Source organism: Rhinatrema bivittatum, chromosome 4 (genome assembly GCF_901001135.1).
Source record: "Rhinatrema bivittatum chromosome 4, aRhiBiv1.1, whole genome shotgun sequence".
NCBI classification, from domain to species: domain Eukaryota; kingdom Metazoa; phylum Chordata; class Amphibia; order Gymnophiona; family Rhinatrematidae; genus Rhinatrema; species Rhinatrema bivittatum.
In genome coordinates this window covers 52,660,982-52,687,715 of record NC_042618.1, presented here as the reverse complement: position 1 = coordinate 52,687,715, position 26,734 = coordinate 52,660,982, and the positions used below count along the sequence as shown (strand labels likewise).

General features: G+C 41.7%; 1 protein-coding gene across 3 annotated transcripts in view; it reads left to right on the top strand.

Moving 5' to 3' along the window:
* The window catches only part of SYNE2 (spectrin repeat containing nuclear envelope protein 2), a 799,865-nt gene that overhangs the window by 455,987 nt on the left and 317,144 nt on the right, over positions 1 to 26,734 (top strand). For all 3 annotated transcript variants that reach the window (XM_029598126.1, XM_029598125.1, XM_029598127.1), the window contains exons 56-60: positions 978 to 1,196; positions 8,063 to 8,322; positions 15,381 to 15,549; positions 19,143 to 19,298; positions 22,017 to 22,157. In XM_029598126.1, the coding sequence (XP_029453986.1) occupies positions 978 to 1,196; positions 8,063 to 8,322; positions 15,381 to 15,549; positions 19,143 to 19,298; positions 22,017 to 22,157 (945 nt within the window). The remainder of the gene's footprint in view (positions 1 to 977; positions 1,197 to 8,062; positions 8,323 to 15,380; positions 15,550 to 19,142; positions 19,299 to 22,016; positions 22,158 to 26,734) is intronic.

The following is a 26,734-nucleotide window of genomic DNA, read 5'->3' as shown; positions in this document are numbered from 1 at the left end:
TTCACACTTTCACTAAACATTATCGACTGGACATTAAGGCTTCTGATGAATCGTCCTTCAGTGAGAGTGTCCTGCATGTGGGTCTTTCGGGTTCCCGCCCAGTGTAGGGTGGCTTGGGTACATCCCACTTCTCTGGACTGATCTGGGTATGATCAGGAAATGAAAATTGGTTCTTACCTGCTAATTTTCGTTCCTGTAAGGCCACAGATCAGTCCAGAGGCCCACCCCTTTTCTTCAGATACCGAAAGACTGTCTGGCTAGACTTTGCTATGTTTTTTCACGATGCTCCTTTTTGCAGATAAGATTGATGGAGCAGTTCTTTGAAGTTTGTTTGGTTTATGTGTTCATGGGGCGAAGTGGTAGTCAGTTTTAGTTGGTTTCTACCCTTTGTTCCTTAGTTCTGTTAGCATGGGCTTGGGTACAGGACAATACTGAGGGACTGCAGGTGGCGCTCTTGTGTATATGGCAGTGCCCAAAGGTTTTGCTCTCTGACTCCACGTGCTGGTAGGAAATCACCATCCACTTCTCTGGACTGATCTGTGGTATTACAGGAACGAAAATTAGCAGGTAAGAACCAATTTTCATTTAGCTGGTTAACATGATATTCAGCTCTACAGAATAACTCTGGCTTAATAAATGGCGGGCCTAAATCTACCTGATGAAATTTTTGAGCAAGTACATTTAGCTGGATATTCAGCCACACAACTAGCCCGGTAAGTGTGGCTGAATATCTCTGTGAAGATCATTGAATAAATTTACTGCTCAGCATGTTTTTGAATATCAACCCAATAGTCAAATGTGTTCCTGAACATTGTTATTAGGAAAACGTACTATATGCAGAATCCAAATGCTCAGTCACTCCCAGGACTGTGGAGTTTTGCAAAACTGAGACCAATGTAAATTAAAGCATGAGTCCTTTTAAACCTTGATCATTACTTAATGTAATCTGCCAACATCTTATACCTATCGTTTAATAGGCTTTGGTCATCAAAATTGATTCCATTGAAAAGGACTTAACGAAGCTGAGACAAGACTCCAGAGATCTCTGCACAGTGTGTAAAGAAGGTGACATCACACTTGTCACAAAAACGGTGGAAGTTTTATGGGATAAATGGCTATACTTGCTGGAGTTGGCTAAAGAATGGGAGATGACATGTGAAGCAGTGAAAGAAAACTGGAAGTTTGTCAGTGAAGAAGTGAGTGGTTTGTACTGTAAATGTCTTAGGATAATTTGGGTTCCTCTTAAAAGTGGCATTAATGTTTAGTTTCCAAAGAAAAGACCCTTTGCAAGCTGGACATTTCTTAAGCACCTGTGTTACTATACTCTATGTTCCAGCTATGAGACATATACATGTATGTATATTTTTTGAAAAACTAAAAAGTGAAAATCATCCTATATATAAATGCTCAAAACAACTAGCTGTAAAGAGACCGTCATCAAGCTGAGCTGTGTAATTGAAATAAAGAAATAAGACTATCAACTATAGTATAATTTTTTAGAATTTTTCAATGCAATAAAATGTTCATTGATGAAATAGTACTTCTTTTTTTTAGATAGAATTGGTTTTGTGATGCCAAAAATATCTCTGAACATGCCAAACAAACATGGCTCTCAAACACCTGGTCTCATTAGGCTGAAATAGTCTATAAACATCCCAACACCACTGCAATGATTCGAGTGAAATTCTCATCTGAAGAGCGTCGCCTGAAACACTGCAGTGGTGTTGGGAAGTTTATAGACTATTTCAGCACGATGAAATCACGACTTTCAGAAATATTTTTGTTTGGCATGTTCCGAGCCATTTTCAGCATCACAAAACTTCATCAATGAATGTTTGATTGCATTGAAAAAATTCTAAAAAAGTATGCATGAACATTCTTAGAGACCTATGATTATACTGTAGTTGATAGTCTGTGTTATTTACATATTTCTATTTCACACTCAGCTTGATGATGGTCTCTTTACACCTAGTTGTTGTATAGAATTTTTAAGTTTTCATGTTTGGTTTTTCGGCCTATTTTGTGTTTTGGATGTATATTTTTTTTGAACGATATAATTAAATGTAGTCAGGCTAGGAAACAACCTAACCATTACATTTTAATGATCAGAGGATTTTTCAGAGGGAATCCATGCATAGAGTTTCGCTTTGAAAATTTAGTGGCCACAAAGTGCATGTGCTGAAAGTGCCCTTCTACCTTTCACCTGCTGTTTGTCACGGTAGCCAAGGGCGGGGAGCAAAATTGCACTTGTTAATTAAAGAGCAGAATGATTTCCATGAGCTTTTTCCTCCCATGCGCTAAACAATGAGCCCTTCCTGCCCCACCCAACTAAGGAAATGCCTCTTTTTAACCTGACTAAAGGTTAAAAAGAGGCATGCACCTCGAAAGCCGCTGCGTACTTTTAGTCAGGCAGAGGAGGGAGATTTTCAGCCATGCTATTTTACCCGGGTCAATAGCTTTGGAAATTCCTCCTCCTCATAACTCAGGATCTGATTCACTAAGGGTTTTCCCAAAGACACATAATGAGAGAAGAGCCTTAATAAATCTGGTCCTCAGCTGGCAAGAATATAGAGAGGTTTGAAATCCCAAAGAAATGCAGGTTAAATATGCTTGCATTCTAATAACTCTGCAGAACAGGTCTTTTGAAATAAGGAGCTCCCTGGAACAGCAAACATGATGAAAAGAACAGTGTTACTTGATATTTTCTCAGATTGTGTGTTAGTTTATTGGCTGCATTTCCTCCTCTTGGTCTAAAGAGTTGTGTAACTTTCATTTTCTGTAACCCTTATGTTAAAAACTTTCTTTCCCTGTAGTCACTCAGCTTTCTGTTTAAGCATTTATTCGATGTGTTGGAAATATTGCTGTAAACCTATGAAGGCATACATGAAGCGATGATCTAATTATGTCAGAAGATTCCTTTAGTATCAGATCAACCATCTTCCAAAGGGGGGACACCTTTCCTCCATGCATATTTCATATCCATTGCAACTACAAACTTGATTGTCCAGAAACTTTGTTTAATCTTTCAACAAACGCCAACAAAAATGAGCAAAGGCTTTGCAGCAGGTTTTAATGATTGACCCTTCTGCATGTGTTCTGGGGCCTGCATTTTTACATATGTGTGTCTAGCATTTGAGCATAGCAAGTTCGCTATAATGAGCTAGCTTTCAAGAGATCGACATTTGGTGCCACTTAGTCGGATAAGTTCAGACTTATCCAGCTAAGTAGTATCGTTTCAATATTCAGCCAAATTGAGTGGCTGCAATTAGCCGGATAACTATTTATTTGGCTGAATAGTAGGGATGTGAATCGTTTTTTGATGATTTAAAATATCGTCCGATATATTTTAAATCGTCAAAAATCGTTAGGGCCACGATACAATACCAATTCCACCGATTTATCGTCAAAAAATCGTAAATCGGGGGAAGGGGGAGGGCAGGAAAACCGGCACACTAAAACACCCTAAAACCCACCCCGACCCTTTAAATTAAATCCCCCACCCTCCCGAACACCCCCCCAAATGCCTTAAATTACCTGGGGGTCCAGCGGCACACTAAAACACGGCACACTAAAACCCCCTAAAACCCACCCCGACCCTTTAAATTAAATCCCCCCCCCTCCCGAACCCCCCCCAAATGCCTTAAATTACCTGGGGGTCCGTAGCGGCGGTCCATAGCTTAAATTACCTCCGTAGCGGCGGTCCGTAGCTAAATCGGGGGAAGGGGGAGAGCAGGAAAACCGGCACACTAAATCGTGTAGTCTTCAGCCGGCGCCATTTTGCAAAATGGCCGCCGCAAAATGGCGGCGGCCATAGACCAAAACGATTCGACGAAGGAGGTCGTTCCGGACCCCCGCTGGACTTTTGGCAAGTCTTGTGGGGGTCAGGAGGCCCCCCCAAGCTGGCCAAAAGTTCCTGGGGGTCCAGCGGGGGTCAAGGAGCGATTTCCTGCCGCGAATCGTTTTCCGTACGGAAAATGGCGCCGGCAGGAGATCGACTGCAGGAGGTCGTTCAGCGAGGGTTCCTGACCCCCGCTGAACAATCAGCGGGGGTCAGGAACCCTCGCTGAACGACCTCCTGCAGTCGATCTCCTGCCGGCGCCATTTTCCGTACGGAAAACGATTCGCGGCAGGAAATCGCTCCTTGACCCCCGCTGGACCCCCAGGAACTTTTGGCCAGCTTGGGGGGGCCTCCTGACCCCCACAAGACTTGCCAAAAGTCCAGCGGGGGTCCGGAACGACCTCCTTCGTCGAATCGTTTTGGTCTATGGCCGCCGCCATTTTGCGGCGGCCATTTTGCAAAATGGCGCCGGCTGAAGACTACACGATTTAGTGTGCCGGTTTTCCTGCTCTCCCCCTTCCCCCGATTTAGCTACGGACCGCCGCTACGGAGGTAATTTAAGCTATGGACCGCCGCTACGGACCCCCCAGGTAATTTAAGGCATTTGGGGGGGGGGATTTAATTTAAAGCGTCGGGGTGGGTTTTAGGGGGTTTTAGTTGCCGTGTTTTAGTGTGCTGCTGGACCCCCAGGTAATTTAAGGCATTTGGGGGGGGTTCGGGAGGGTGGGGGATTTAATTTAAAGGGTCGGGGGTGGGTTTTAGGGGGTTTTAGTGTGCCGGCTCACGATTTTAACGATTTTCACGATACTTTACACACCCAAACGGCAACAATACGATTCCCTCCCCCTCCCAGCCGAAATCGATCGTTAAGACGATCGAGGACACGATTCACATCTCTACTGAATAGCCAGCTAAGTAAAGGGCGGGACAGGGGACATTCCAGGGCAGAGCTACATATCTGGCTAATTACTGATTATTCAGCCTCAACCAGATAAGTTAGACCTGTTATTCAGCAGGTCTAAAGTTAGCCAGATCAACTATCCCACTAACTATTAGATAGCTGGGTATATTCAGCAGTGCGGCCACACCACTAAATATCGCAAACAAGTTAGCTGGATATGTTTATCTGGCTAACCTGCTCAGCCGGATAGCAGTTAAATATTGACCTCCAAATGTAAAATATTCCCATTCTTAAACATTGTGAAGTCTTATTCCTCCAGTTGAATGAATGAATGAATTTATTTAAAATATTTATAACCCACCTTCTGTAGTTCAGGGCAGGGTACAATAAAAACATACATAAGTATCAGTCACAAACATACATAAAAATCATAATAAATTAAAAAACCCAAAAAAATCTCACAACACAGTCCAAGATTATTCTGGAATTAAACTCTGTACATCGTATGCAATAGGGATGGCACAATTCAGTTTGGTTCACAATTTAATCACCGGTGTCCCGACAACAATACTGAGCTGCCCTCTGAACTTTCACTGTCTGCAACTGTAGCAGTCCTGCTTCACTTTTAGTTGTGAGGCCAACAACTTGGCCATGCAATCTGTCTTCTTCCTGTCAAGCTGCTTCCTTACAGCTTAGTTCAGTTCCAATAAAAATTCAGTTAACTATTTCTGTCCCAATCTAGGCCTTTACCTCCCATGCTGCAGCATCAGTTTATTTTACGAGATTCAATCACTCCAAACAGCAGTTTCCCTCTCTTGCAATTTGCAGTGTCCCTCCCGAATACTACATGTTCACATGGCTACTTTATCAAGTTTAGAGTACGGTTATCTTACCTTCTCTAAACACCAGTCGTGAAATCCTGGCTGTTTTAACTCTGAGAACAGGGCTTACAACAGACTGACCTCTTGATTCCTTTTATGTAGCCTCTGCTTCTGAAAGTCTTAGCCTCCCCTTTACCTCTTCATAGCTGTTCTAAGGGGGCCAAACCACACTTCCTTTTATTCCCCCACCTTTGCTTGTGGGGCTGGAACCTCTGCCTGCCCTTTTCTAAGAGGTACTATTCACAAAGCCCCATTTGTCTACCCCGCCACTAAGGATCATGGGACTTGTAGTCTCTCCCGACTCCATTTCCTCTACTCTGAGGGGTTTCTGTTTCCTGTGCGCCAGCCCTGCATCCTGTCTAGTTCATCTGCGTCTACTGGCATGATGTGTCCATCACAGGACACAAATACTTAATCTCATTGAATCACTCTTTTTTTTTTTTTGTAAGCCTGTGCAGAGTTATGCAATTAAGGATCTTTTTAGCAGCTATGGGCCTGATTTTATAACATGTGTGTGCTGCTGTGCGCATGTTATAAAATCCAGGGTCGGCGCGCGCAGGGGGGGTGCACAATTGTGCAACCTGCGCGCGCCGAGCCGAGCAGCCTGCCTCTGTGCCCTTCAAGGCCGCTCCAAAATTGGAGCGGCCTCGGAGGGAACTTTCCTTCCGCCCCCCCCGCACCTTCCCCTCCCTTCCCCTATCTAACCCGACCCCAGCCCTAACTAAAACCCCCCCCTGACCTTTATTAAAGAAGTTACGCCTGCCTCCGGGCAAGTGTAACTTGTGCGCGTCGGCGCTCCATCCCCCAGCCCGGTGGCTGTTCCGGAGGCCTCGGTCCCGGAATGCCCATTTTTTCAAGCCCCGGGACTTACGCACGCTGCCGAGCCTATGCAAGATAGGCTCGGCGGAGGCAGGGGTAGGTTTTTGGGGGTTGCGTGCGTATCTTACGCGCGCAACCCTTTGAAAATCTACCCCTATGTCTATGAACTATAATTTACATGAAGGAGGTTAAATATATAAATGTTTTATTATGTTTAATAAAAAGAATACTCAAATTTAAATATAGTTTCTGTAAATCTAGTTAATGTTGGTTTAAGTGGAGCACCTCTTTTGAAATCCATTTAGACTTTGAACTAGTGATACCATCTATTGAACCAACATGAAAATTATCCACAGAAGATGTCGTAAAGGAAGGACATCTTGTGAAGGAACCTGTACAGTCTGAAAGATCTTGCACATCATTATCTTTGGGTAATTTTACGTTGATCAAGGAAAAGCTATCTTGACCTGCCAAGGATCCAATTTCCTTTAAGACCAGGATAGCTTGCAGAATGCTGCACACCCGGACGTACTTCAACTTTAATACTGAAGCACTTCATCACCAGCATTTTTATTGTCTTCCCTGGGAACTGCTGATAGTTTTTGTTTCATTTTTTTTTAATACAGAAAACCTTGCCCTACAGCATCTGAGTTGGATAAATTTTAAAAGCTCCATCGTTATGTAGAAACTGAGTGGAAAAACAGAAAGCAGCAAATATTTTGTTCTTAAATGAATTTCCTATGATGCTGTGGCTAGAAATCAGCGCATGCCGAATTTTTTTATCTCTAGCTATCACACAGAGGGAGATTGATAAAATGAGGATAGTTTTCAAAGTAATTTCTGCAAATTAAATACTATATTAACTGTGGAAATGGCCTTTTACAAAATTGCCTGCTAGATATCCAGTTATACTTATATCTGGCCCGAACATGTGCAGTTTTAGCCAGACTGAATGGAAATGTTCATGGCAGGAGTGGGGGAATGGTTTACACTTACACATACATCTTATTTTCAAAAGTGTGTACATACGTTTTCTCAGAAAACTGTACAGAGTAGCAGGTGTAGTTGTGTATAGGTAGTTTTAATATGGTAATTTTCCAAGGGAAAGTATGTGCATAACATTTGTTTTGGTATGCACATGATTGACTTTCATTTTGTGCAGTCTGTTAACAAAATTAGCCCCAATGTGTCTCCTGCAGATGGGAATTTCCTGTAGCTAAGATATATGAGCTAAGCAGAATCAGTAGGACAGCAGACAATGATAGAAAAAGACCAACCAAGCCCATCCAGTCTACCCAATTATTCCTGTCCACATTGTCACGTATATACCAGTTTCTAGCCATAGAATGTGAACTGGAGATGTCGCTTCTTGTCTTGCCAAAGAAGGTGGCATTCTATAGAGAAAACGAGCATACAAAGACCTCTGTCTACGCATCTGATATCCTCCCTTCCCAAGTCAAACCAAAAGCTGTTACTCGAGCATCCCGGCCTCCTAGGTCCCATCCCCCCCCACCCCGCGCAGCCTGCCAGACAGACCTGGCCCTGGCTGCCCACACAAATGTCTGTTTCTACTTCTAGCTATTACTGTAATGCCTTTACTCTCTCTGTGTTTTATCTAAATAGATTGAGCGGGAAATTATCATTCTGGATAATTTTCACGAAGAGCTCCCTGGCAGTTCTAAAGAGATGGCTAGCAAAAAAGCGCTTTTAGAGTCGCTGGAATGCATAAATCGCTATGAGGAGAACATAGGGAGGCAGCAGCTGCTGCTGCTTTTGCTGCTAAGCCGCGTGAAAGACACACAGGCCGCATCTGAAAGCTCAGAGGACCTTACAACGCTCCCCGCAATACAGGAGATTCAGTCCATGCAAGAGAAATGCGGAAGGTAAGTGGTAGCCAAGGAGGGCTCAAGATTAAGGGCAGGTGCGGTCTTTGCTAGAATATTTTGATTTCATGATTTATTTTTTTTTTGGACTATTTAGAGAACATTTTCAAATCTTTAACGTTCACTTCCTTTCATTTGGAGCTGAAATTTCTTTGGACCATTCAAGAGTCCTAGATGTATGCCACAATTATTGTAGGGTCATTGACACCAAATAAAATATATACTTGTATTTCAAGAAAAGCATAAAAAAAAAAAGATATGGATCACACTACTTGTTTTTATGATATGAAACCTATTTGCCCAGAGCTTGCCTAGATGGTGCAATATCAGATATAAATAAACAATCTATATTCATAAAAAAAACTAATATGCATTTTTCAAGCTAACAAAAAAAAAAAAGATATACATAATAATGAGTGATAGTTTTAGATCAATGAAGATTACCTGGAAGAGTCCAGAACAGATAAGACAACTGGCCGCAGGTTTACCAGATGACTCCTTATTATCAGGTATTTAAAAAAAAAAAAAAAAAAAAAAAAAGATGTGGCTGGATTGCCTGGTTTGGGTCCCTTCCCCCCCAGACCTTACCTGGCGCAGGGAGGTTTAGTGTAACCCAGGGACAGAAAAAAATTAAAGGACAAAAGATAATAACTAGACTGGTGACAACTGTATTCCAGATTTACAGCAAAGGGACAACTGGGCACTGTTGTTTTCCCTGTGGAGCACAGAGATGTGGAAATATAACTGTTTCTGTTTAAATCCAGCACGAGACTTGTGCTGTTGCAAAAAGCAGCCGTTAACAGATTACAAGAGGCAGAGGGGGGTTCAGTTACTAAAATGAGCCAATGGGGAGCCAGCTTACTACCCGGAGACAGGAGAGAAGGTCAGACCAATCAGTGAGGAGCAAGCAAAAGAAGGCACGAGGCTGTGTGTGAGATCAGCGAGATAGAGCAGCAGTGGATGAAAAGCAGAGAGCTGTGCTGAGCTAGGATCCCTCCTTGCCCTTCTTATGGCTACCAGGAGCCAGAGCACAGCAGAAGGAGAGTCCAGGAGCTGAGAGTGTGTCCCCTCCTGCAGGACCTATTCAGCTAAGTAAATCCTACTTTGCTCAGCAGCTGTACAGTGATTCCAGTTGTCTTTCTGGGGGCCCAGACTGTTGCATCAGTGATCTACAGGATAAACCCCTGCTGTTTGCTACCAATCAAGTAGGGGCCTACCCTGAATTTCTAAGTCCTTGCATCAGGGCAGGGAACCAGCTGGTTTTCCCCTGGTTTGGAGCCTCCATAAGCTTGGAGCTTCCCCAGAGAGAGCCATTACTTTTCAACTTATACAGCCTGCATTGACTATGATTTACCAACCATTTTCTTATTTATACCCGGGCCCAACGTTCTTGTGATTTTTCCTTTTTTTTTTGGGGGGGGTGTATACACTCCTTGGACTATGGACTAATGAGAGTAACAGTAAAACATTCTTTTGTGCACTGGTATAACATTTATCCTTAAGATATTAGGTAACTCTCAGGTTTTCCAGAGGGGCAGTCTGAGCAAGAGAATCCACAGACTGCTATTGATAATTCAAGTTGCTCATAGCCCTGGTAGGTTGCTTAATTTACTGGACAAATATTTGGCCAATTTGTGATTGTCAGGCTTATGGATGTGTGCTATTAATGCTATTAGTAATTATTTTCCCTTCTTTTGCTTTATCATTTCTGTATTGTTCTGCGTACCTGTTCTTTTACTATGAAGTTAATGTTTACAGTAAAATGGTGATTTTTTGTGCTGTACACTATTCCTGTGTGAGGGGTGAGAACCGCAGAGACCCCTAGAAAAGATGGATCGGGGCATTTAGATTATTTATTCTAGAGGTGCTAACATAACCCGCAATCCCCCACTCTGATACTCATATCCATAGGTGCAGGTGGGGGTTATTCTTCTTGTGCAGCCCCTCTCCTTTGGCAGCATAATACTTGAGGGGGCGCAGCACAGAAGTGGTGGCCCATATGGGGATAATAGTGGGTGGTCCTGTGCCCCAGGAAAAGAGAGTATTTATTCTGTCGTCCCCCCCCCCCCCCCCCCCCCCCCCCCCCCACTAGAGAAGTACCTCTCCAGTGTGAATATGGAGGTACAATTGTTCATTAATTGGTGCAAGGGTGAGAGAGTGGATCCGGCACGGGCTTTCCTTGTGCAACATGTCCCAGTAGAGACAAGTTTACAGGAGATCCAGTCTGTGGTGGAAGAACACACAGTGATAAGACAGATGAGAATACTGGGTCGAGTGCAAGACTCCACATGGCAAACCCTGACAGTTCTATGGAGGATGGAGAGTTTAGTTCAAGCAGAAGGAACCATGGGGCCTTTCCCTAAAGATAGTAACTTGCCTGAAGAGCTTACTCCATTCTTGGTGAAACAAGGGAAAACTGCAAGATTTAAAGGCATTGCTTTTCCCTACAGAGACTCCCCTCTAGACGCTGCTTCTATTATATTGGCAGTAGGAAAAGTGATGGAAACGACCCAGAAGCCATACACTGAGAAAAATGCTTACAAGCGTCTGAGGACTTTTTCTAGCATGATGACTATGACAATTGGATGGAACAGGCCACACAGATGGTGCAAGAGTGGGTCTGCCCTGATGCTGAAAAGAGGCGCTATATCAGGGAAGTTTGAGAGGCCGTGCACTAGAGATATTCGGGGCTGTAAAGGCCAAAAATCCTCAAGCCACTGCAGTGGAGTATCTGGATGCACTTTTGGTACCACCGAAAGTGGATCTGACCTATATTTCAGGTTCCGGGAGACCAGTCAGAGGGAGGGAGAGAAGCTCTCTGATTTCCTGAGGCGGCTGGAACATCATCTTAGGAGAATTGTCCAAAAAGAAGGAACTCTCCCCTCCCAGAAAGACTTACTCCTGCTGGAGCAGCTGGTGCGCTGAGCCCTGCAGTCCGATTGAATGATCATGCATCTGCGTTTAAGGGAGAAGGAGGGCTGTTCCGCTGAAGTTTCTACAGCTCCTTAGGGAGATACGGGATGAGGAGGAACAGGAGGCTGCCAGTCAAGCTTTGTTTAGGGCAGAGAAAAAATCGGACCTCCCAGCTCGACTGCTGGTACCAGTAAATGAAATGGCGGGTTGGGCTGAGCCAGTTAAGCACTTACAAGAAGCCGTAGCCTCTCTGAAAGCACAACACACCATATCGTCCCCACCAGTGGATGGACCCGCAGGAAAGGCTACAGCAGTGACCCTCCCCCCAGATGGGGATCTAAGAGCCACGGTTGATCGCCTGTGCCAAGGCATGGCATCCTTAAAGCAAGCATTACTGGGTCAGGAAGGGTCTGCACTATCCAGACCAGTATCTGCCGTCCTTTTCCAACGTGAAGGGAAACCAGTGAGTTATGAGGGAGGACCATCATTCAACCTGGAGAAGAACAAGCCTATGCTTTTATCACTGCGGAGGAGAAGGACACTTGTCGAGATCTTGCCCCATACCCAGGGACCGCCAACAAGGAACCCCCAAAGTGGGACCAGCCACAGGGAACTTACTGAGGGATCTCGTGAGGGAGTGCTCGGGACCCCCTGAGACATCTTCTAATACACTCAGTTGAGGGTTTGGCTGTTTGGGGCCTGAGTGAGTCCAGTTACCCATGTAGTAATAGATGTAGAGTTCCCAGAAAAAGTGACAGGACATCACGAGATGACACTGGTGATGGCTCTGGTGTGTCCTGAAACCAAGGGAAGAGATAATACCAACGCCAGTTTGTTCGGGAGGCTGGCTGGGAAATACAAAGAGCTAATAGGGCCTGATTATGCCAGAGTGTTAACCATCAATCCCCTGTGTCTAGCTGCATACTGACAGGTGGGACAGGCACGAAGTCAATGTGAAGAAGACTTGGGGCCAGTGTGGTATGCATCATCACAGCCAGTAATGTTACCGCCAGGGGCCACCACTTCTGTGCAGCGCCCCCTCAAGTATTATCCTGCCAAGGGAGAGGGGCTGCACAAGAAGAATAACCCCCACTTGCACCCGTATCAGAGTGGGGGGTTGCGGGTTATGTTAGCACCTCTGCGATAAATGATCCAAATGCCCAAATCCATCTCTTCTAGGGGTCTCTGTGGTTCTCACCCTGGGAACAGTGTACATCACAAAACTCACCACTTTACTGTAAACTAACTTCTTTTACTATGAACAGGTAAGCAGAACAATACAGAAATGATAAAGCAAAAGAAGGGAAAATAATTACTAATAGCACTAATAGCACACATCCATAAGCCTGACAATCACAAATTGGCCGAATATTTGTCCAGTAAATTAAGCAACCTACCAGGGCTATGAGCAACTTGAATTATCAGTAGCAGTCTGTGGATTCTCTTGCTCAGACTGCCCCTCTGGAAAACCTGAGGGTTACCCAATACCTTAAGGGTAAATGTAATACCAGTGCACAAAAGAATGTTTTACCCAGTCGAAGGAGTGTATACACCCAAAACAAAAAAAAAAGGAAAAATCATAAGAACGTTTGGGCCCGGGTATAAATAAGAAACTGGTTGGTAAATCATAGTCAATGCAGGCTGTATAAGTTGAAAAGTAATGGCTCTGTCTGGGGAAGCTCCAAGCTTATGGAGGCTCCAAACCAGGGGAAAACCAGCTGGTTCCCTGCCTTGATGCAAGGACTTAGAAATTCAGGGTAGGCCCCTACTTGGTTGGTAGCAAACAGCAGGGGTTTATCCTGTAGCTCACTGATGGGCCCCCAGAAAGACAACTGGAATCACTGTACAGCTGCTGAGCAAAGTAGGGTTTACTTAGCTGAAATAGGTCCCGCAGGAGGGGGACAAACTCTCAGCTCCTGGACTCTCCTTCTGCTGTGCTCTGGCTCCTGGTAGCCATAAGAAGGGCAAGGAGGGATCCTAGCTCAGCACAGCTCTCTGCTTTTCATCCTCTGCTGCTCTTTCTCGGTACCTTTTTTTGCTTGCTCATCACTGATTGGTCTGATGTTCTCTCCTCTCTCCGGGTAGTAAGCTGACTCCACATTGGCTCATTTTAGTAACTGAACCCCCTGTGCCTCTTGTAATTTGATAACTGCTGCTTTTTGCAACAGCACAAGTTTCATGCTGGATTTAAACAGAACAGTTTTATTATGACATCTCTCTGCTCCACAGGGAAAACAACAGTGCCCAGTTGTCCCCTTGCTACAAATCTGGAATACAGTTGTCACCAGTCTAGTTATTATCTTTTGTCCTTTTATTTTTTCTGTCCCTGGTTTACCCCATACCTCCCTGCGCCAGGGAGGGATCCAAACCAGGCAGGCGGGCCACTAAAGAATTAAAACAAAAAAACAAAAAAAAAAAACTATTGTCTCCTGTTAAAATATATCTAGTAGCCAAACGAGGGGAAGGAAACAGGTTACCAGAAATGTCACTTATAACATAATCTGTAGAAAACATCTTCACAAATTAGTAATCAGTTTATCTAGAGTGGGTGACCAGAAAAGAATTCTGAAAAAATCTGCTTAGAAATCCTTTCTCTAAAAATTTCTTTTCTCTTTTCTTTTTTCCCCTTCTTTCTTATAAGAGTATCATACACTTCTCAGTGGCATAGCAAATCTGCATTGAACTATATCGGCAATAGTTTATCTCTTAACTTGAAGCAAAAAGCATTTTTGAGCGTTCTGTAAAGACAGTTTTGGTACTGATGTGACGGTGGGACGTAGAGTTGATGTGAGCTCCCCTGATTGCTAAAATATTGGCAGTTGTTGGGTGCGCTGAGGGTCTCAAGAGAGCCTACGTTTTATATAATTTTTGAATTTTGAAATTTTCTGAAATAAAATTAATTGTAAGGATTCTGTTGGGGGCTTGCAAGTGGTAAATGATTAAAAACTAAAGAACAGCAAAGATCTACTGTGCGGTTGAGAAGCGAAGGATACTTTATATAAAAAAAAAAAAAGGGGAAAACAATTTTGGGAGAAACCATTTCTCTGCATTTTTAGAGTTTTAGTCTGATCACCCACTAGGGGTAAACCGGCTACCTTTTTGTGAAGATTTATTGCTGTAGGGCACGTTATGAATGATATTTTTGGTAACTTGTTTGCTCCCCTGGACAATGAGGTATCCATGTTTTATCAGGAATTGGCTCAGCTAGCCATGGTTCTCTGTCACTGCATCTCTAGGCTTCCGTTTTAATTTTCCTAAGAATTGAGCTGAACCCAGTACTGGTTTAGTATGACCTTAATGTCATAGAACCATCCGTTAATACTAACATATTCTGCTGTAGTAGTATGTCTTGTCCAACAATCCCAATATAAATTATTGTTGTTTGAGTCATGTCAAAACAAATTAAATACCCAGGAACGTAAGAAATATCATGCAGAATCAGACAAATGGTCCATGGAGCTCAGCATCCTGGTTCCCACGTTGGCTAATATGGCTGACTTGAAATACCTGGCAGGATCCTGTTGAGATTAAATCCCCATTGCTCGCTCCCATAAGTAAGAGGTTGCAGTCCCTGAGGGTAACCCATTTTGACTTGGGTAACCTGCACAGAGCGACAATTATCGTATTAATAGAAAAAAAAAAAAGGAAATGAAAAGATTGCTGGACTGATTGAATGGACCACTTGGGTCTTTTTCTGCCAAGATTTATTATTATGTTACCTGGCTAAAGTCTGTCCTCCAGAAAACTTGTCCAAACTTCTTTTAAACACCATAACATCTAATCTGACAAAATATTCCACAGCTTAATTATGTGTTGCCAGGACAAAATAGTTTCTTAAATTTGTTTACCTAATGAATAGGAAATAATAGAAAGGTAGAAGAGAGAAGCTAGGAGAAAATTCTAATGAAACCTTTTGTGAAGATCTAGTTAATCTGTGATTGTTTTATTTGTAAACTTTTGTAATACATATTTCAGCTATATCCTTGCTTTGAGAGTAAACATTTCTCATCTTCCATGTTCATGGACTTGAAATACCATTGTATTTGAAAAGGCGCATCCCAGGAAAATATTGAGAATATAGCAAAACTGTTAATGTGAGAGTCATTATCTAAGTCTGCCTTGACCTTATGAAAGTGTTGTTATAGTCTCTCTAAAAAGGCTCAGAAAAGAAAACACTTGGTGCAGTCAGAGATTCAGAATCGAGACCAGATTAAAGAAGAAATAAAGGCTCTGATGAACTCAATGAGAAATGCATTATCCCATCGCCCAGACTTCCAAAATGTAGACCCCAGTGAAAGGGCAACGCGCCTGGAGGTAGGAAGAAAGCTTAGCTTTGCCTTTCATTATTGCAGTCTTAGCTCTTGAACAGTTTTCTGTGCATGTAAGACCAGTGGTTAAATGTGTGACTTAGTTTTATTTCACTTCTGTAAAATTTGTGTCAGCTTTGACTCTGCACAGATTTTTTTCCACAGTTTATGGAATGCATTTTTATCTACATCATAGGAAATTGTCTTCTGAACTACAAGGTATTTAATGATGCAATCTGTCACTCGCAAACTTTAACCCATCCAAAGGAAGGACCTTTGTGGTCTTGAAAGCTCATATACAACATTTCTAGCTAGCTTTTATTGATGGACCAATCAAAGAATTATTTCAGCTTGCAAAGAACCAATGCCGGAAGCAAAAATGGAGTTTTTCACCTTAGCAAAGAATTCATTAACCTAAAGAAAGTTGTACTTTTTTGCTCATCTATGGAAATATATTTGTGGAGAATAATTTTCAAAGAGATTTAGCCAGACTAGCTGGAGTAACAAGACCCTTAACATCTTTTGAGTTTTTGTATATGTCTAAGATATATAAAACATTGTCTCCAGACCTTACAAACAAACCTAAACACACATGTGAATGGGAAACAATTTGGGGGAGGAGCTAAAGGATGATATGTGGGATCAATGTTATGATCACACTGCCAAGGGGTCAGTATCAGCGCTGATTGTAGAGAATTGATATAAAGTCTATCATTGGTATCTAAAACCAAATACATCAGATGTTTTCATCAGTGTTGAAGGATTGTTGGTGATTATGTGGAAATTCTGGCACTATTTATTTATTTATTTATTTATTTATTTATTTATTTAGGGCTTTTTTATACCGACATTCATGATACCAATCATATCATATCGGTTTACAAGAAACAATGGTGAAAAAAATTAACATCAACATGAACAATAGGCAAAGAGAGAACAAGTGAACAAAAGTTACAATAAAACAGGGGTACATGAACTGGGAGGAGGAAGAGCCAGAGACATGGCTAACTCAGAGATAAATAGTATCTCTATTGGCATCATACATGCCAAAAATAGTTTTGGCATGTATGATGGGAATGGGAGAAAATGCAGTGTTGGAAAATTGTGAAGAGAATACTGGATGACATATTGAACACAATGGTTCTGTTATTTCTCAAGATCTTTTTGTTATTCATTGTACCCCCATGATTGGCCTAAAAAGATGATGAAACTGGTGTTTCAGATTAGAATAGCAGCCAGATGTGAAATAGCTGGCAGACGGAAGAGTACCAATGCCCCACCTTTTGATTCGTTACAAAGGAGAATAAAGATTGTACATTGTAAGGATAAATTGACAGCTTTGTGTAACAAAGCTCGATAGATTCCAAGCAGTCTGGGTACTCTGCTAGACGTGGGTAGCTGATCAGAGTTGATTGAGGCATAGTTGCAATAGTTTATTTATTTATTTATTTATTTATTTATTTTAATTGTAATGAGTTGCTTCACATGGGATGATATGTCTATACTATAATACTAGCTTTGGGGGCGGGTTTGGGGGATAAGGCATAAAAGGGATAGATAACCAAAATACGTACTGATGGTGGTACAAACGATGTGTACATTGCAAAAGGTTTGTAGACCCTTGTTGCTGTGAGGAGATTGACTCAACCTACAGGGTAGGATCTGTAGGTCCTCCCCGAGAGCTGGCAGGACTGGGCTGGTGCAAGACTGGCCTAGTGCTTCACCAATACCAGCCCCTTTCCCCTTAGGTTGAGTCCTCGGGTTCCAGGGGCCAGCAGGACTTAGGCGTATATCTCATGGAGAGTAGTAACGAGAGAAGTCCTGGTCATTGCTAGGGTCAGAGGCAGGCGGCACACAAGGATGGTCGAGGTCCAGGCTGAGGTCAGAGGTAGGCGGCAGGCAAGAATAGTCAGGATACAAGCTATGGTCAGATCTGGTAGGTAGTCCAAGAGCAGGTGTTCTTGAAAAGAGAGATTTTCTTTCATCTGGCCTTATGAGTTTTTCTAGTCTTTTAAGGACTGCATTTCTATTGATTTGATTAGAGATTTTTGTTGTTTTTTTGGCTTTGATTACACCCTTATGTCCTAATATTGATTTGAAAGTACCATTTCATCTTTCAAAATATATAATGTTTGCACAAGACAAGTAAAATGGTACTTCCACACCAGGACAGGACAATAATAGTTTTCTTTAAATTTGATTTTTGTATATGATATGTATTGTATATTATCATGATTGTGTATATGCCAATTGTAACCTGTATTGAACGTATATTCCGCAGTTACATTGGATACATTAAATACAGATTACAATTATATGGTAATGATCTTATTATTTATTGGGGCCTGTGTGCTAAGCATTTTTCACATAGACACAAAATAGGAGTAAACCTTTAGTAGATGGGCCCTATTATAGTGGCATTTACGTGTAGGTGTTAAATTTACTTCATCCACGCTAGCAGGTAACTACAGGGGCAGAGGCACCGTCTTAAGCCTCCTAGCAGACTCAGAATTTCCACTTCCCCAAATATGCCAAGCGCTCCCCTCACCTGGCCAAAGATGGCATTGGTCTGGCAAAGCAGCAATATGGAGACAGGCCACTTTCTTCTTCCTGCCTCCTCCCCAGTCACAGAGATCTGGAGCCTAGGATGGGGATGGGCGAGTGTTGACTTGCGGGGGGTGCAGGGCCACAGAGACCACCCTGCTTTTGCATCCCTCCTCCTCCTCCCCACACCTGCAATAATCAGTCACCTTTTTTTCGGGCTGACTAAGGCAGGTTGCGGGGAATACCACAGAGCAAGGCTGCATTGACATGGCCGTGATCAGTTTAACACGGCTGCTTACGTATGGGTAGTTGGGGGAAAGTTGGCCTTTTCCATTGGTGGGTTAGCAGTCTTAGGGCCCTGTTTACTAAACATTTTTCCCTAGACACAAAATGGGAGAAAACCTTAAGTGAATAGGACTCCTTAGTAACCTTTCCAGAGAAAGGGGGTTTCCTGCACTATTATTTTGGCAGCAGGCCTTGGATTGAATTTTGTTCCTATGCCAGTGTTGTTCAGGTTTCTTTTATCTCATACGGCTGGTCTCTGTCATTTTGAAAAGGACCATGTTCTGCTGTTCCATGTAATTACATGAAAGCAGACACTTTAGCTTCAAGCCTGCAGCTTTCAGTAGTGTTATAATATTACTAGAAAGCTAGAAAATGTGTGCAGTCTGGTAGGTTTCTTCAGCACGGGTTTGTTTCTAAAATGCTGATTGCAAAGGAACAATACAAAGACAAGGTGAAACCTAAGATGGATTTTCAGCATCTGAAGATATTGTTGTAAGTGCATAAGAGACCAGGGTGATATCAAATTTAATCAGTTCTTACGGATTGAAAGGGGAACGTAGGCGTCATCTGAGGGAAAACAGTTGGGGTATCTTTCAGGTGTAGTCAGTATGCATAAGTAGTCACGAGATTTTATTTTTTTTTTTTGGTTCTCAAGGAAAACGCGTACTAATTTACATTGAGAATGGGCAGGGCATTGCAGGGTTTATTTTGAAGTTTAGGCACTCCTGCCTTGAAAGTGACTACAGCCCCTCTCTCTGTTTGTTTGTTCAGGAGCTTCAGGATCTAATTAACAAAGAGAAGCTAAGAACAATCGATATCATGGAAAAGATGCGGATCAAGTATTCCGAGATGTACACCATAGTCCCCACAGAGATTGAAGCACAGACAGAGGAATGCAAGAGAGCACTGCGAGACATGGAGGATAAGGTAATGGTCTCAGAGCATGAAGGACATCACTCGTGTGGTGTTGCTTTAGAATGAAGGGTGTGTCTTCTACATTTTTAATATCCTTAACAATGCATAGATTATATGATTATAGATTATACGATTAATTGCTTTCGTTTTGCCTGCACATTTTTATACTTTTAGAACATATCATAAGAATTGCCATGCTAGGTCAGACTGAGAGGCCATCAAGCCCAGTATCCTGTTTCCAGCAGTAGCCAGTCCAGGACACAAGTACCTGGCAAGATCCCAAACAATAAATAGATCCCATGCCTCTATTGCTCGGTGATAAGTAGAGGCTATGTCCAAGGACAGTAACTTTCAAAGGGGGAGGGGCACACATTGACACGTGTGCCCTGGGTGCATGAATCTGTGTGCCCTATTTTGCAACTGGGCGTACACATCCGGATTTGAAACGTGCAAATGGGGGAATTTTAAAAGGTGCGCATCCATGCCATAAACAGTTTCACTAACTCATCCACCAGTTCGCCCAGTGTAGAGCTAGGCCCTCCAAAACTCCCTGGTTTAATAGCCTGCAATCCCCTCACTTACCCTAGACTCTTTAAACCCCTTAGGGATGGATGTTCTTTTGTTTTTTTTCAAGGTAACACCTCCAGCATAACAGAAGTAAAGTTATGCAGCGCTGGATCTGGGCACACACCCAGGCGCATAAGTATTTGCATGCACATCTCTTGGCCCCGCCCTGGTGCACCCAAACCACACATACACCATGCCCCTTTTTGAATCAGAGTGAGAGATTTGCACATGTAGGCTGCTTTTAAAATTGGGCGGACATCCGTATGTCATACATGCATGCACATCTCCTAATTTTGGCGCACACCTTGCTTTTAAAATTCACCTCTTAAGTCTACTTTGTTAATAACAGTTTATGGACTCATCCTCCAGGAACTTGCCAAACCTTTTTTAAACCCAGATACGGTAACCACATCCTCCAGCAATAAATTGCAGAGCTTAAATGTTCATTGAGTGAAAGAATTTTCTATGACTTGTTTTGAATGTACTACTCACTAACTTAACATAAGAGATGCCATATTATGTCAGACCAAGGGTCCAACAGACTCAGTCTCCTGCCTCCAACAGTGGCCAGTCCAAGTCACAAGTACCTGGAAAGTACCCAAGCATTAAATGGATCCCATGCTACTAATGCCGGCAACAAGCAGTGGCTATTAACTATTGATTAATAGCAGTTTATGGACTTCTCCTCCAGGAAGTTATCAAAATCTTTTTTAAACCCAGCTCCACTGTCTTAACCACATCCTCAGAGAGAGAGCATAGAGCCCATCAAACTTGGGCGAGAGAACATTGTAGAAATCTCAACTTTGTGAGACTTTCCTCACTCCAAATGACAGAAAATCTTCACTGAGGTGTACTGTACTGTTCATACATCTCACTCTGCATGTCAGACTGGCCCCAAAAGCCTAAACCACCACATTCTCACCTCGAGTTATTAGCTGGCCCTCCTATAACGATATAAATAGATGAATACTGTGAAGGCTTCCGCAGAGGCTGGCGCTCTCTCTCTTTCCCTCTCTATACTCCACTCTTTCTCTCCCTCTCTCTCTCTCTATACTTCCTCTCCCCTCTCCAAACCCAGAAATGGCTGAAATGCAATTTGCAATCTTTATCGCAAATTGCGTTACAGCTGTTTTGGGCATTTTGCACAGCTTAATGCCAGAAAAAAAGGTGTAGTTATTTCCGGCATTAAAAACATGCAATAGCATGCATTATGCTATCACACGGTGCGATATTGCCCTTCATTTTCATTAATCCCGCCCAAACCACTCCCCGATCCCACCCCTTCAAAAAAATGTGCATTTGCGCCGTTCGGTAACAGAACTATCGCATGCTTTATGGCATTAACGCCATAATGCATTTTGATGAGTGACCCTATTAGTTTGCTTTTTTGATGGCCACAGCACACTGAGCCGATTATTTCAATGTAATATCAACTATGACACCCACATCTTTTTCCTGGGTGGTAACTCCTAAAATGAAACCTAACATCTTGTAGTTACAGCATGGGTTATTCTTCCTTGTATGCATCACCTTGCATTTGTCCACATTATATTTCATCTGCTTTCTACTGAATTTTGCACTTTATGAAGGCTGCTGGATGGAGAGGATGGGGTTTCTTCCATTTATTTACACCACGCACCTGTCTATAAGTTCTTGACTGAGGCTAGCAGCTCATTCCACAAGGAGCACTGACCAACCTTCAGAGGGGAATGTGCTGCCTGTTCATATTACACTGTAGGAATACCAGAAGGAAGCTCTCTTTGACAGTGCAAGTTCTATTATGAGCACTAGCAGTAAATTTATGTCCAAAGTGCCTTGACTCACGAGTGAGATTCATTCCTGCCATGGTATACGCAAAATTAATCCATTTGGAAAGTACTACTGCATGAGAGAATTGATGGTCACAGTTGAACTTGATTTGACCTGGCAACCTGGAGCTAAAAGGGTCCATGTCCTCTACCTTCGCTTTCTACAATGTAAGGAAGAGAAGTAATGTTTGTGTTACTCATGTTTCTCACATGACCACCAAGCATTGGGAGAGGCCCAGCAAGTGTTTAATAGGGCTCTGATCCTCCAGTACACTGCTAGCTTCATTGTTGTTTATTTGCACCTGATGCTTGATTAAACAGCTTAATTTAAAAGATTTATTTTTTTTTGCAACAGATCCGAGATGAAGTCTTGCAAAGTTCTCCTCAATATGTGATGAATAAAAAAGTAGAGGAAATTAACAATGGCCTTCAAACAGTTGAAAAGATGTTACAACCGAAAAGTGAAAACCTTATAAAAGCTAAGGAAATTCAAAAGGTAACATCATTAAAATGTGTTCGTAGGAGAGAGTTGTTAATCTTGTTATGATTTAGACAAGAGCATAGCTCTGAAACTCTTTTACTATCAGTAGCAAGTTTTTGGTTTTTTTTACTTAGTACAGTGAAAACTCATAAGGCTGTAATTGCTATTGTTCTGAATGCTAGCGCCGCATTTGACATGGTTAATCATTCATGGCTGTTATAGAGATTACAGGACATCAGCCCGCACGGATCAAGTGTATTTTCTTGGTTTGCTTCCCACTTAGCATCGCATCAGTTTATTTATTTATTTATTTATTTACAATTCTTATATACCGCACAATGGGTAGGGAACTATCCGTCTAGGCGGTTTACATATTAGAACATACACAAGTAATATTACACTAACATTGCATTCAAACAAATCAAAAATAAAATAAGTACAAATTCATTAAAATCATAAAATAAGCATAAAATACCAGAGACTTATAATGTAGTGGACTTAGTATATGTTGTATGCTTGAGTGAAAAGATAGGTTTTTAACAGTTTCTTGAATTCTATACGGCTAGCAGTCAGACGAATGTGTTCAGGCAATGCGTTCCAAAGTATTGGACCGGCAACAGAGAATGCTCGTTTACGGGTTAGTGCTAGACTGACAGTTTTTATGGTAGGTACTTCAAGGATACATTTATCAAGTGAATGGAGCTGTCTGGTAGGTCTGTAAATTCGTAGTAAGGAACATAACCAGATGGAGTTAGTATTATAGAGTAGGTTATGTATTGTAGTCAGAATTTTGTAAGTGATGCGGTATGTAATTGGTAACCAGTGCAAGTGTTGTAAAACAGGGGTGATGTGTTCCGACCGAGGTGTATTATATAACATGCGGGCAGCAGCATTTTGTATTAATTGTAATGGACGTATAGATGCTTGTGGTAAACCAAGGAAAAGAGCGTTGCAGTAGTCTAATGAGGATAAAATTAAAGCCTGAGTAATCAGTCGAAAGTCATTCCACATAGCACTATTTGAATGCTGGAGACCCTCAGGGATCTGTTATGTTGAGCTACATTATTCATTCTTTATAACCATCCCCTTACAGTGATTCTGGATGCTTGTTCCATTTTATAAAATGTATGTGGATGACATCCAACTATTTTTCCCAGTTCAAACAGATATTTTGAGTACAATACAAATGATTTCTGATTGTTTACAGCAAATTAAAAGCTGGATGCCATCTAATCAGTTATTTTTAAATGTTCAGAAGACTGAATCCATGCGTTTCTCACACCTCCTCCTGGAACATGTTTACGGCTAACAATTGATGATGTTTAGGTGCCATTGGTGGAATCAGTTTGGAATTTGGGGTTTTACCTAGATTCGAGTTCAACTTGTATACCCCATACATGTAAGCTTATTAACAGTCAGGATTTTATAAATTTCATGTGTTACAGCATTTGAGAAATTTTTTATTTTTTTTTTAAATCAACAAATGATTTTAGAGATTTAATTCAAGCATTTTTGCTGGCTTTGATAAATTATGGAAATTCTTTGATACTTAGATTGACTAGGTGTCACTTAAGATCATTGCAGTTATTCTAAAATGCTGCCACACGTCCTGTGCGACATGAACATATTTCTGCTATTCTGGTCCAGTTTCACTGGCTTCCAGTGGAGCAACGTATTAAGTTTAAGAAACTGGCTATTATTTTTAAAGTTATTTCAGGCATTAGCCCTTTTTATTTATCTCGCTTCTACTTTTATATCAACCTCCTCGGTCCTTGCAATTAAAAAGTTATCTCTCTTTAACTGTTCCGTCTTTAAAAGAAAATCGAATAGTAAAATCTCGATCTCGGGCATTCTAGGTTATTGGCCCTATTTTATGGAATGCTCTGCGAAGAGACCTGCATCTCTTATCAGATATTAAAGTATAGCACAAACAGTTGAAAGCTTTTCCTTTTTTTTTTTAAGCCTTTGGCAGGGTTTAATATAGAAACCATATGTTTTAAAAGGATATAGGTATTATGTTTTAAATTTTATGTTGAATTGTTTTGGTTTTATGCATGACTTTTTTATCTGTACCTGATGATGTATGTTTAATTGTAAACTACTTAGCACAATATAGTTGCTTCAGGTGATATATAAAATTAATAAAATAAAAATAATATGATACTTAAAGGGACATTCACCAGTAGGTGATGGCCACTTCTATTTCATAGTAGATAATGTAAAGCAAACATATTGTCTGAATAAAATTAAGGAAAAGTACCTCATTATAAATTTTATTTAGAAAACTCATGGCAGGTCATTGTTTTAAAATATTGTCAGAAAAACCATATTGTCATTTCTGACCTGTGCAGCAATATCCTAGAAGTCTTTCCAATTTTCCTGTTGCATATCCACCCTACGGTGCTAGAGGCAATAATAGCTACTATTTCTCCATCTCCTGTTATTTCTGTTGATGAAAAATACAACATAATAAGAATTTTAAACAAGTGTTGGTGATGAGCAGCTGACACAAGATGTGGAAGAGCAGTAATACCAGCTAGCTCCATTTTTTAAAAGTTGTCTGAGCAGTCTTAGTTTTGCCACATTAAACTTTATCGCTGATTTTTTTTTCCCTGAGAAGATCCATACTCCAGTGGTATAACATGAGAACTGGATCAGCCTGTTCTTAAAAAAATAAAATAAAATTGGAGCCATTTGGCAACCAAATGAAAAACCTCAAATCTGACTGCACAGTGATATCTGCCAATCAGATCAATGGGCAGGCTTTTTCTGCAGGTGATGGCATCCATGTCCTCTTGGTCAGCGAAGTACTGCTTCACTGCTTGACTGTGGCTCTGGGAAAGTGGGTAGATTAGTACTCACCTTGTATCAAGAGTTATCTTGCAAAGGCATACTTTTTGAAATCTTTAGACAACTGTCCTACCATTCCTCTAAACCTCTGGGAGCAGGCCATTTTCGAACCGGTATCACATATTAGATAACAGGAATGGAATCTGGCTTATGCACTGCATGTGATGTCATTTGTGGCATCATAGTATGAAGCAGTTCAGTATGTGTGAGGTAATTTGTGACTCTCTTGCTAACAAAGCTGCTGGGCAAATTGCTTAAAGAGCTTTAAAATTAGTGGCTTAACAGAATAATTCAATGACAATATTACTGCTTGCTATGCCTACTCTTAGAATAAAACACAACAGAGATTAGAGTTTTCATGTTTATAATTGGATCATTTTGATCCTCATACTCAAGAACAATATATTTATTATATTAAAAACCAGGCAAGACAGGTTATATGTGTTCGCAAGGAAAGCACAGAAGAAGTTTAAAATTACTTCCCAGTGTTGCGAGAGCTGCACCAACCAACCTCAGAAGTGGAGTTAGACAAACAAAAGGAAACCAAAACTTCAGTGCATGTAGGGTCCCTGGAATAGAGCTCTGGGAAGTAGGAGGGCCTGGACTCCACCCACTAATCCCATCTCCAATTACTAGGAGGGCTAGAAAGGATCCAGTTTTGCATGCTAGAGTGTGCTAGGAAAAGGAGAAAGACAGGTACAGTGTGCACCAACTCTGAAAAAGGAAGACAAAGCACAGTGGGACTTGTTTGAAGTAGCCCGGACCTCAGGGCTGAGACTGCAAACAAAACAGGTGCAATTTGTACCTTGCATCTAAGAAGAGGAAGAGAAACCCAATGCCTATACTTGAACAGTGTTTGGATAATACATGGCCCCTAGCACCCAGGAGACCTGACATATCTATATATTTTATCAGAAGTGAAACCTCTAGAGCAGGAGGTGCTGGAAGCTAGATCCTTATGCTGAGAGGAGACTTACATGCATTCATACGTGGGTGGTCATGGTAAGAATACCCAGGGATCAGCATAGCAGATGTATGAACAAAATTAAAAAAGGAATTTTTTTTGGAGTATTTTACTCCTCACTCTCTCTACTTTTTGTTTGGGAGCAATGGTTTTTCAGGCAGGGAATCAAGCTGCACTGTTGCTGTCCACCTTATATATCCATGAGTAGAATAAGATGGAAGTAGATTGCCTCCTTAAGTAACCAGACAAGCAATAAGAAGAAATTCAATAGCAATTCTTACACTATCGCACACACCAGCAGCATTAGCAACAACTGGAGACCCAGCAGCAGATCACATGGCAATTGCTCTAATGGCAACAACAGCCTGCCCCAACTGGGATACTAGGAACAACCAGCTCTGACTCAGTCAGACAAGCCACACCATGAATAAAGTGCCTACTAACTAAACTGTGCCTAGAGAATGACCCAGAGGCATTCTTTTTTGTGAACTCTTTATTTCTAACATAGCATATAAACAGTGCAACTGATATCATAAATAGAAACAGAGTTGTTGTAAAGACAGCATAGACCAAAACAAGAAAAAGAAAAAAATTACAATTTATCTTTTTCTAGTCCCAGTAGTGTTGCCATGTCTTTTCATACTGGTCCAATTTCTTCTTTAGTCCCACAGAGATCCACTCCAAAACGGCGACCTCTGCAACTTGTCGACACCAATAGTCCATTTGAAAAATAGTCTTCCAAAAATGAGTGATTGTGAATCTGGTAGCATGTATTAAA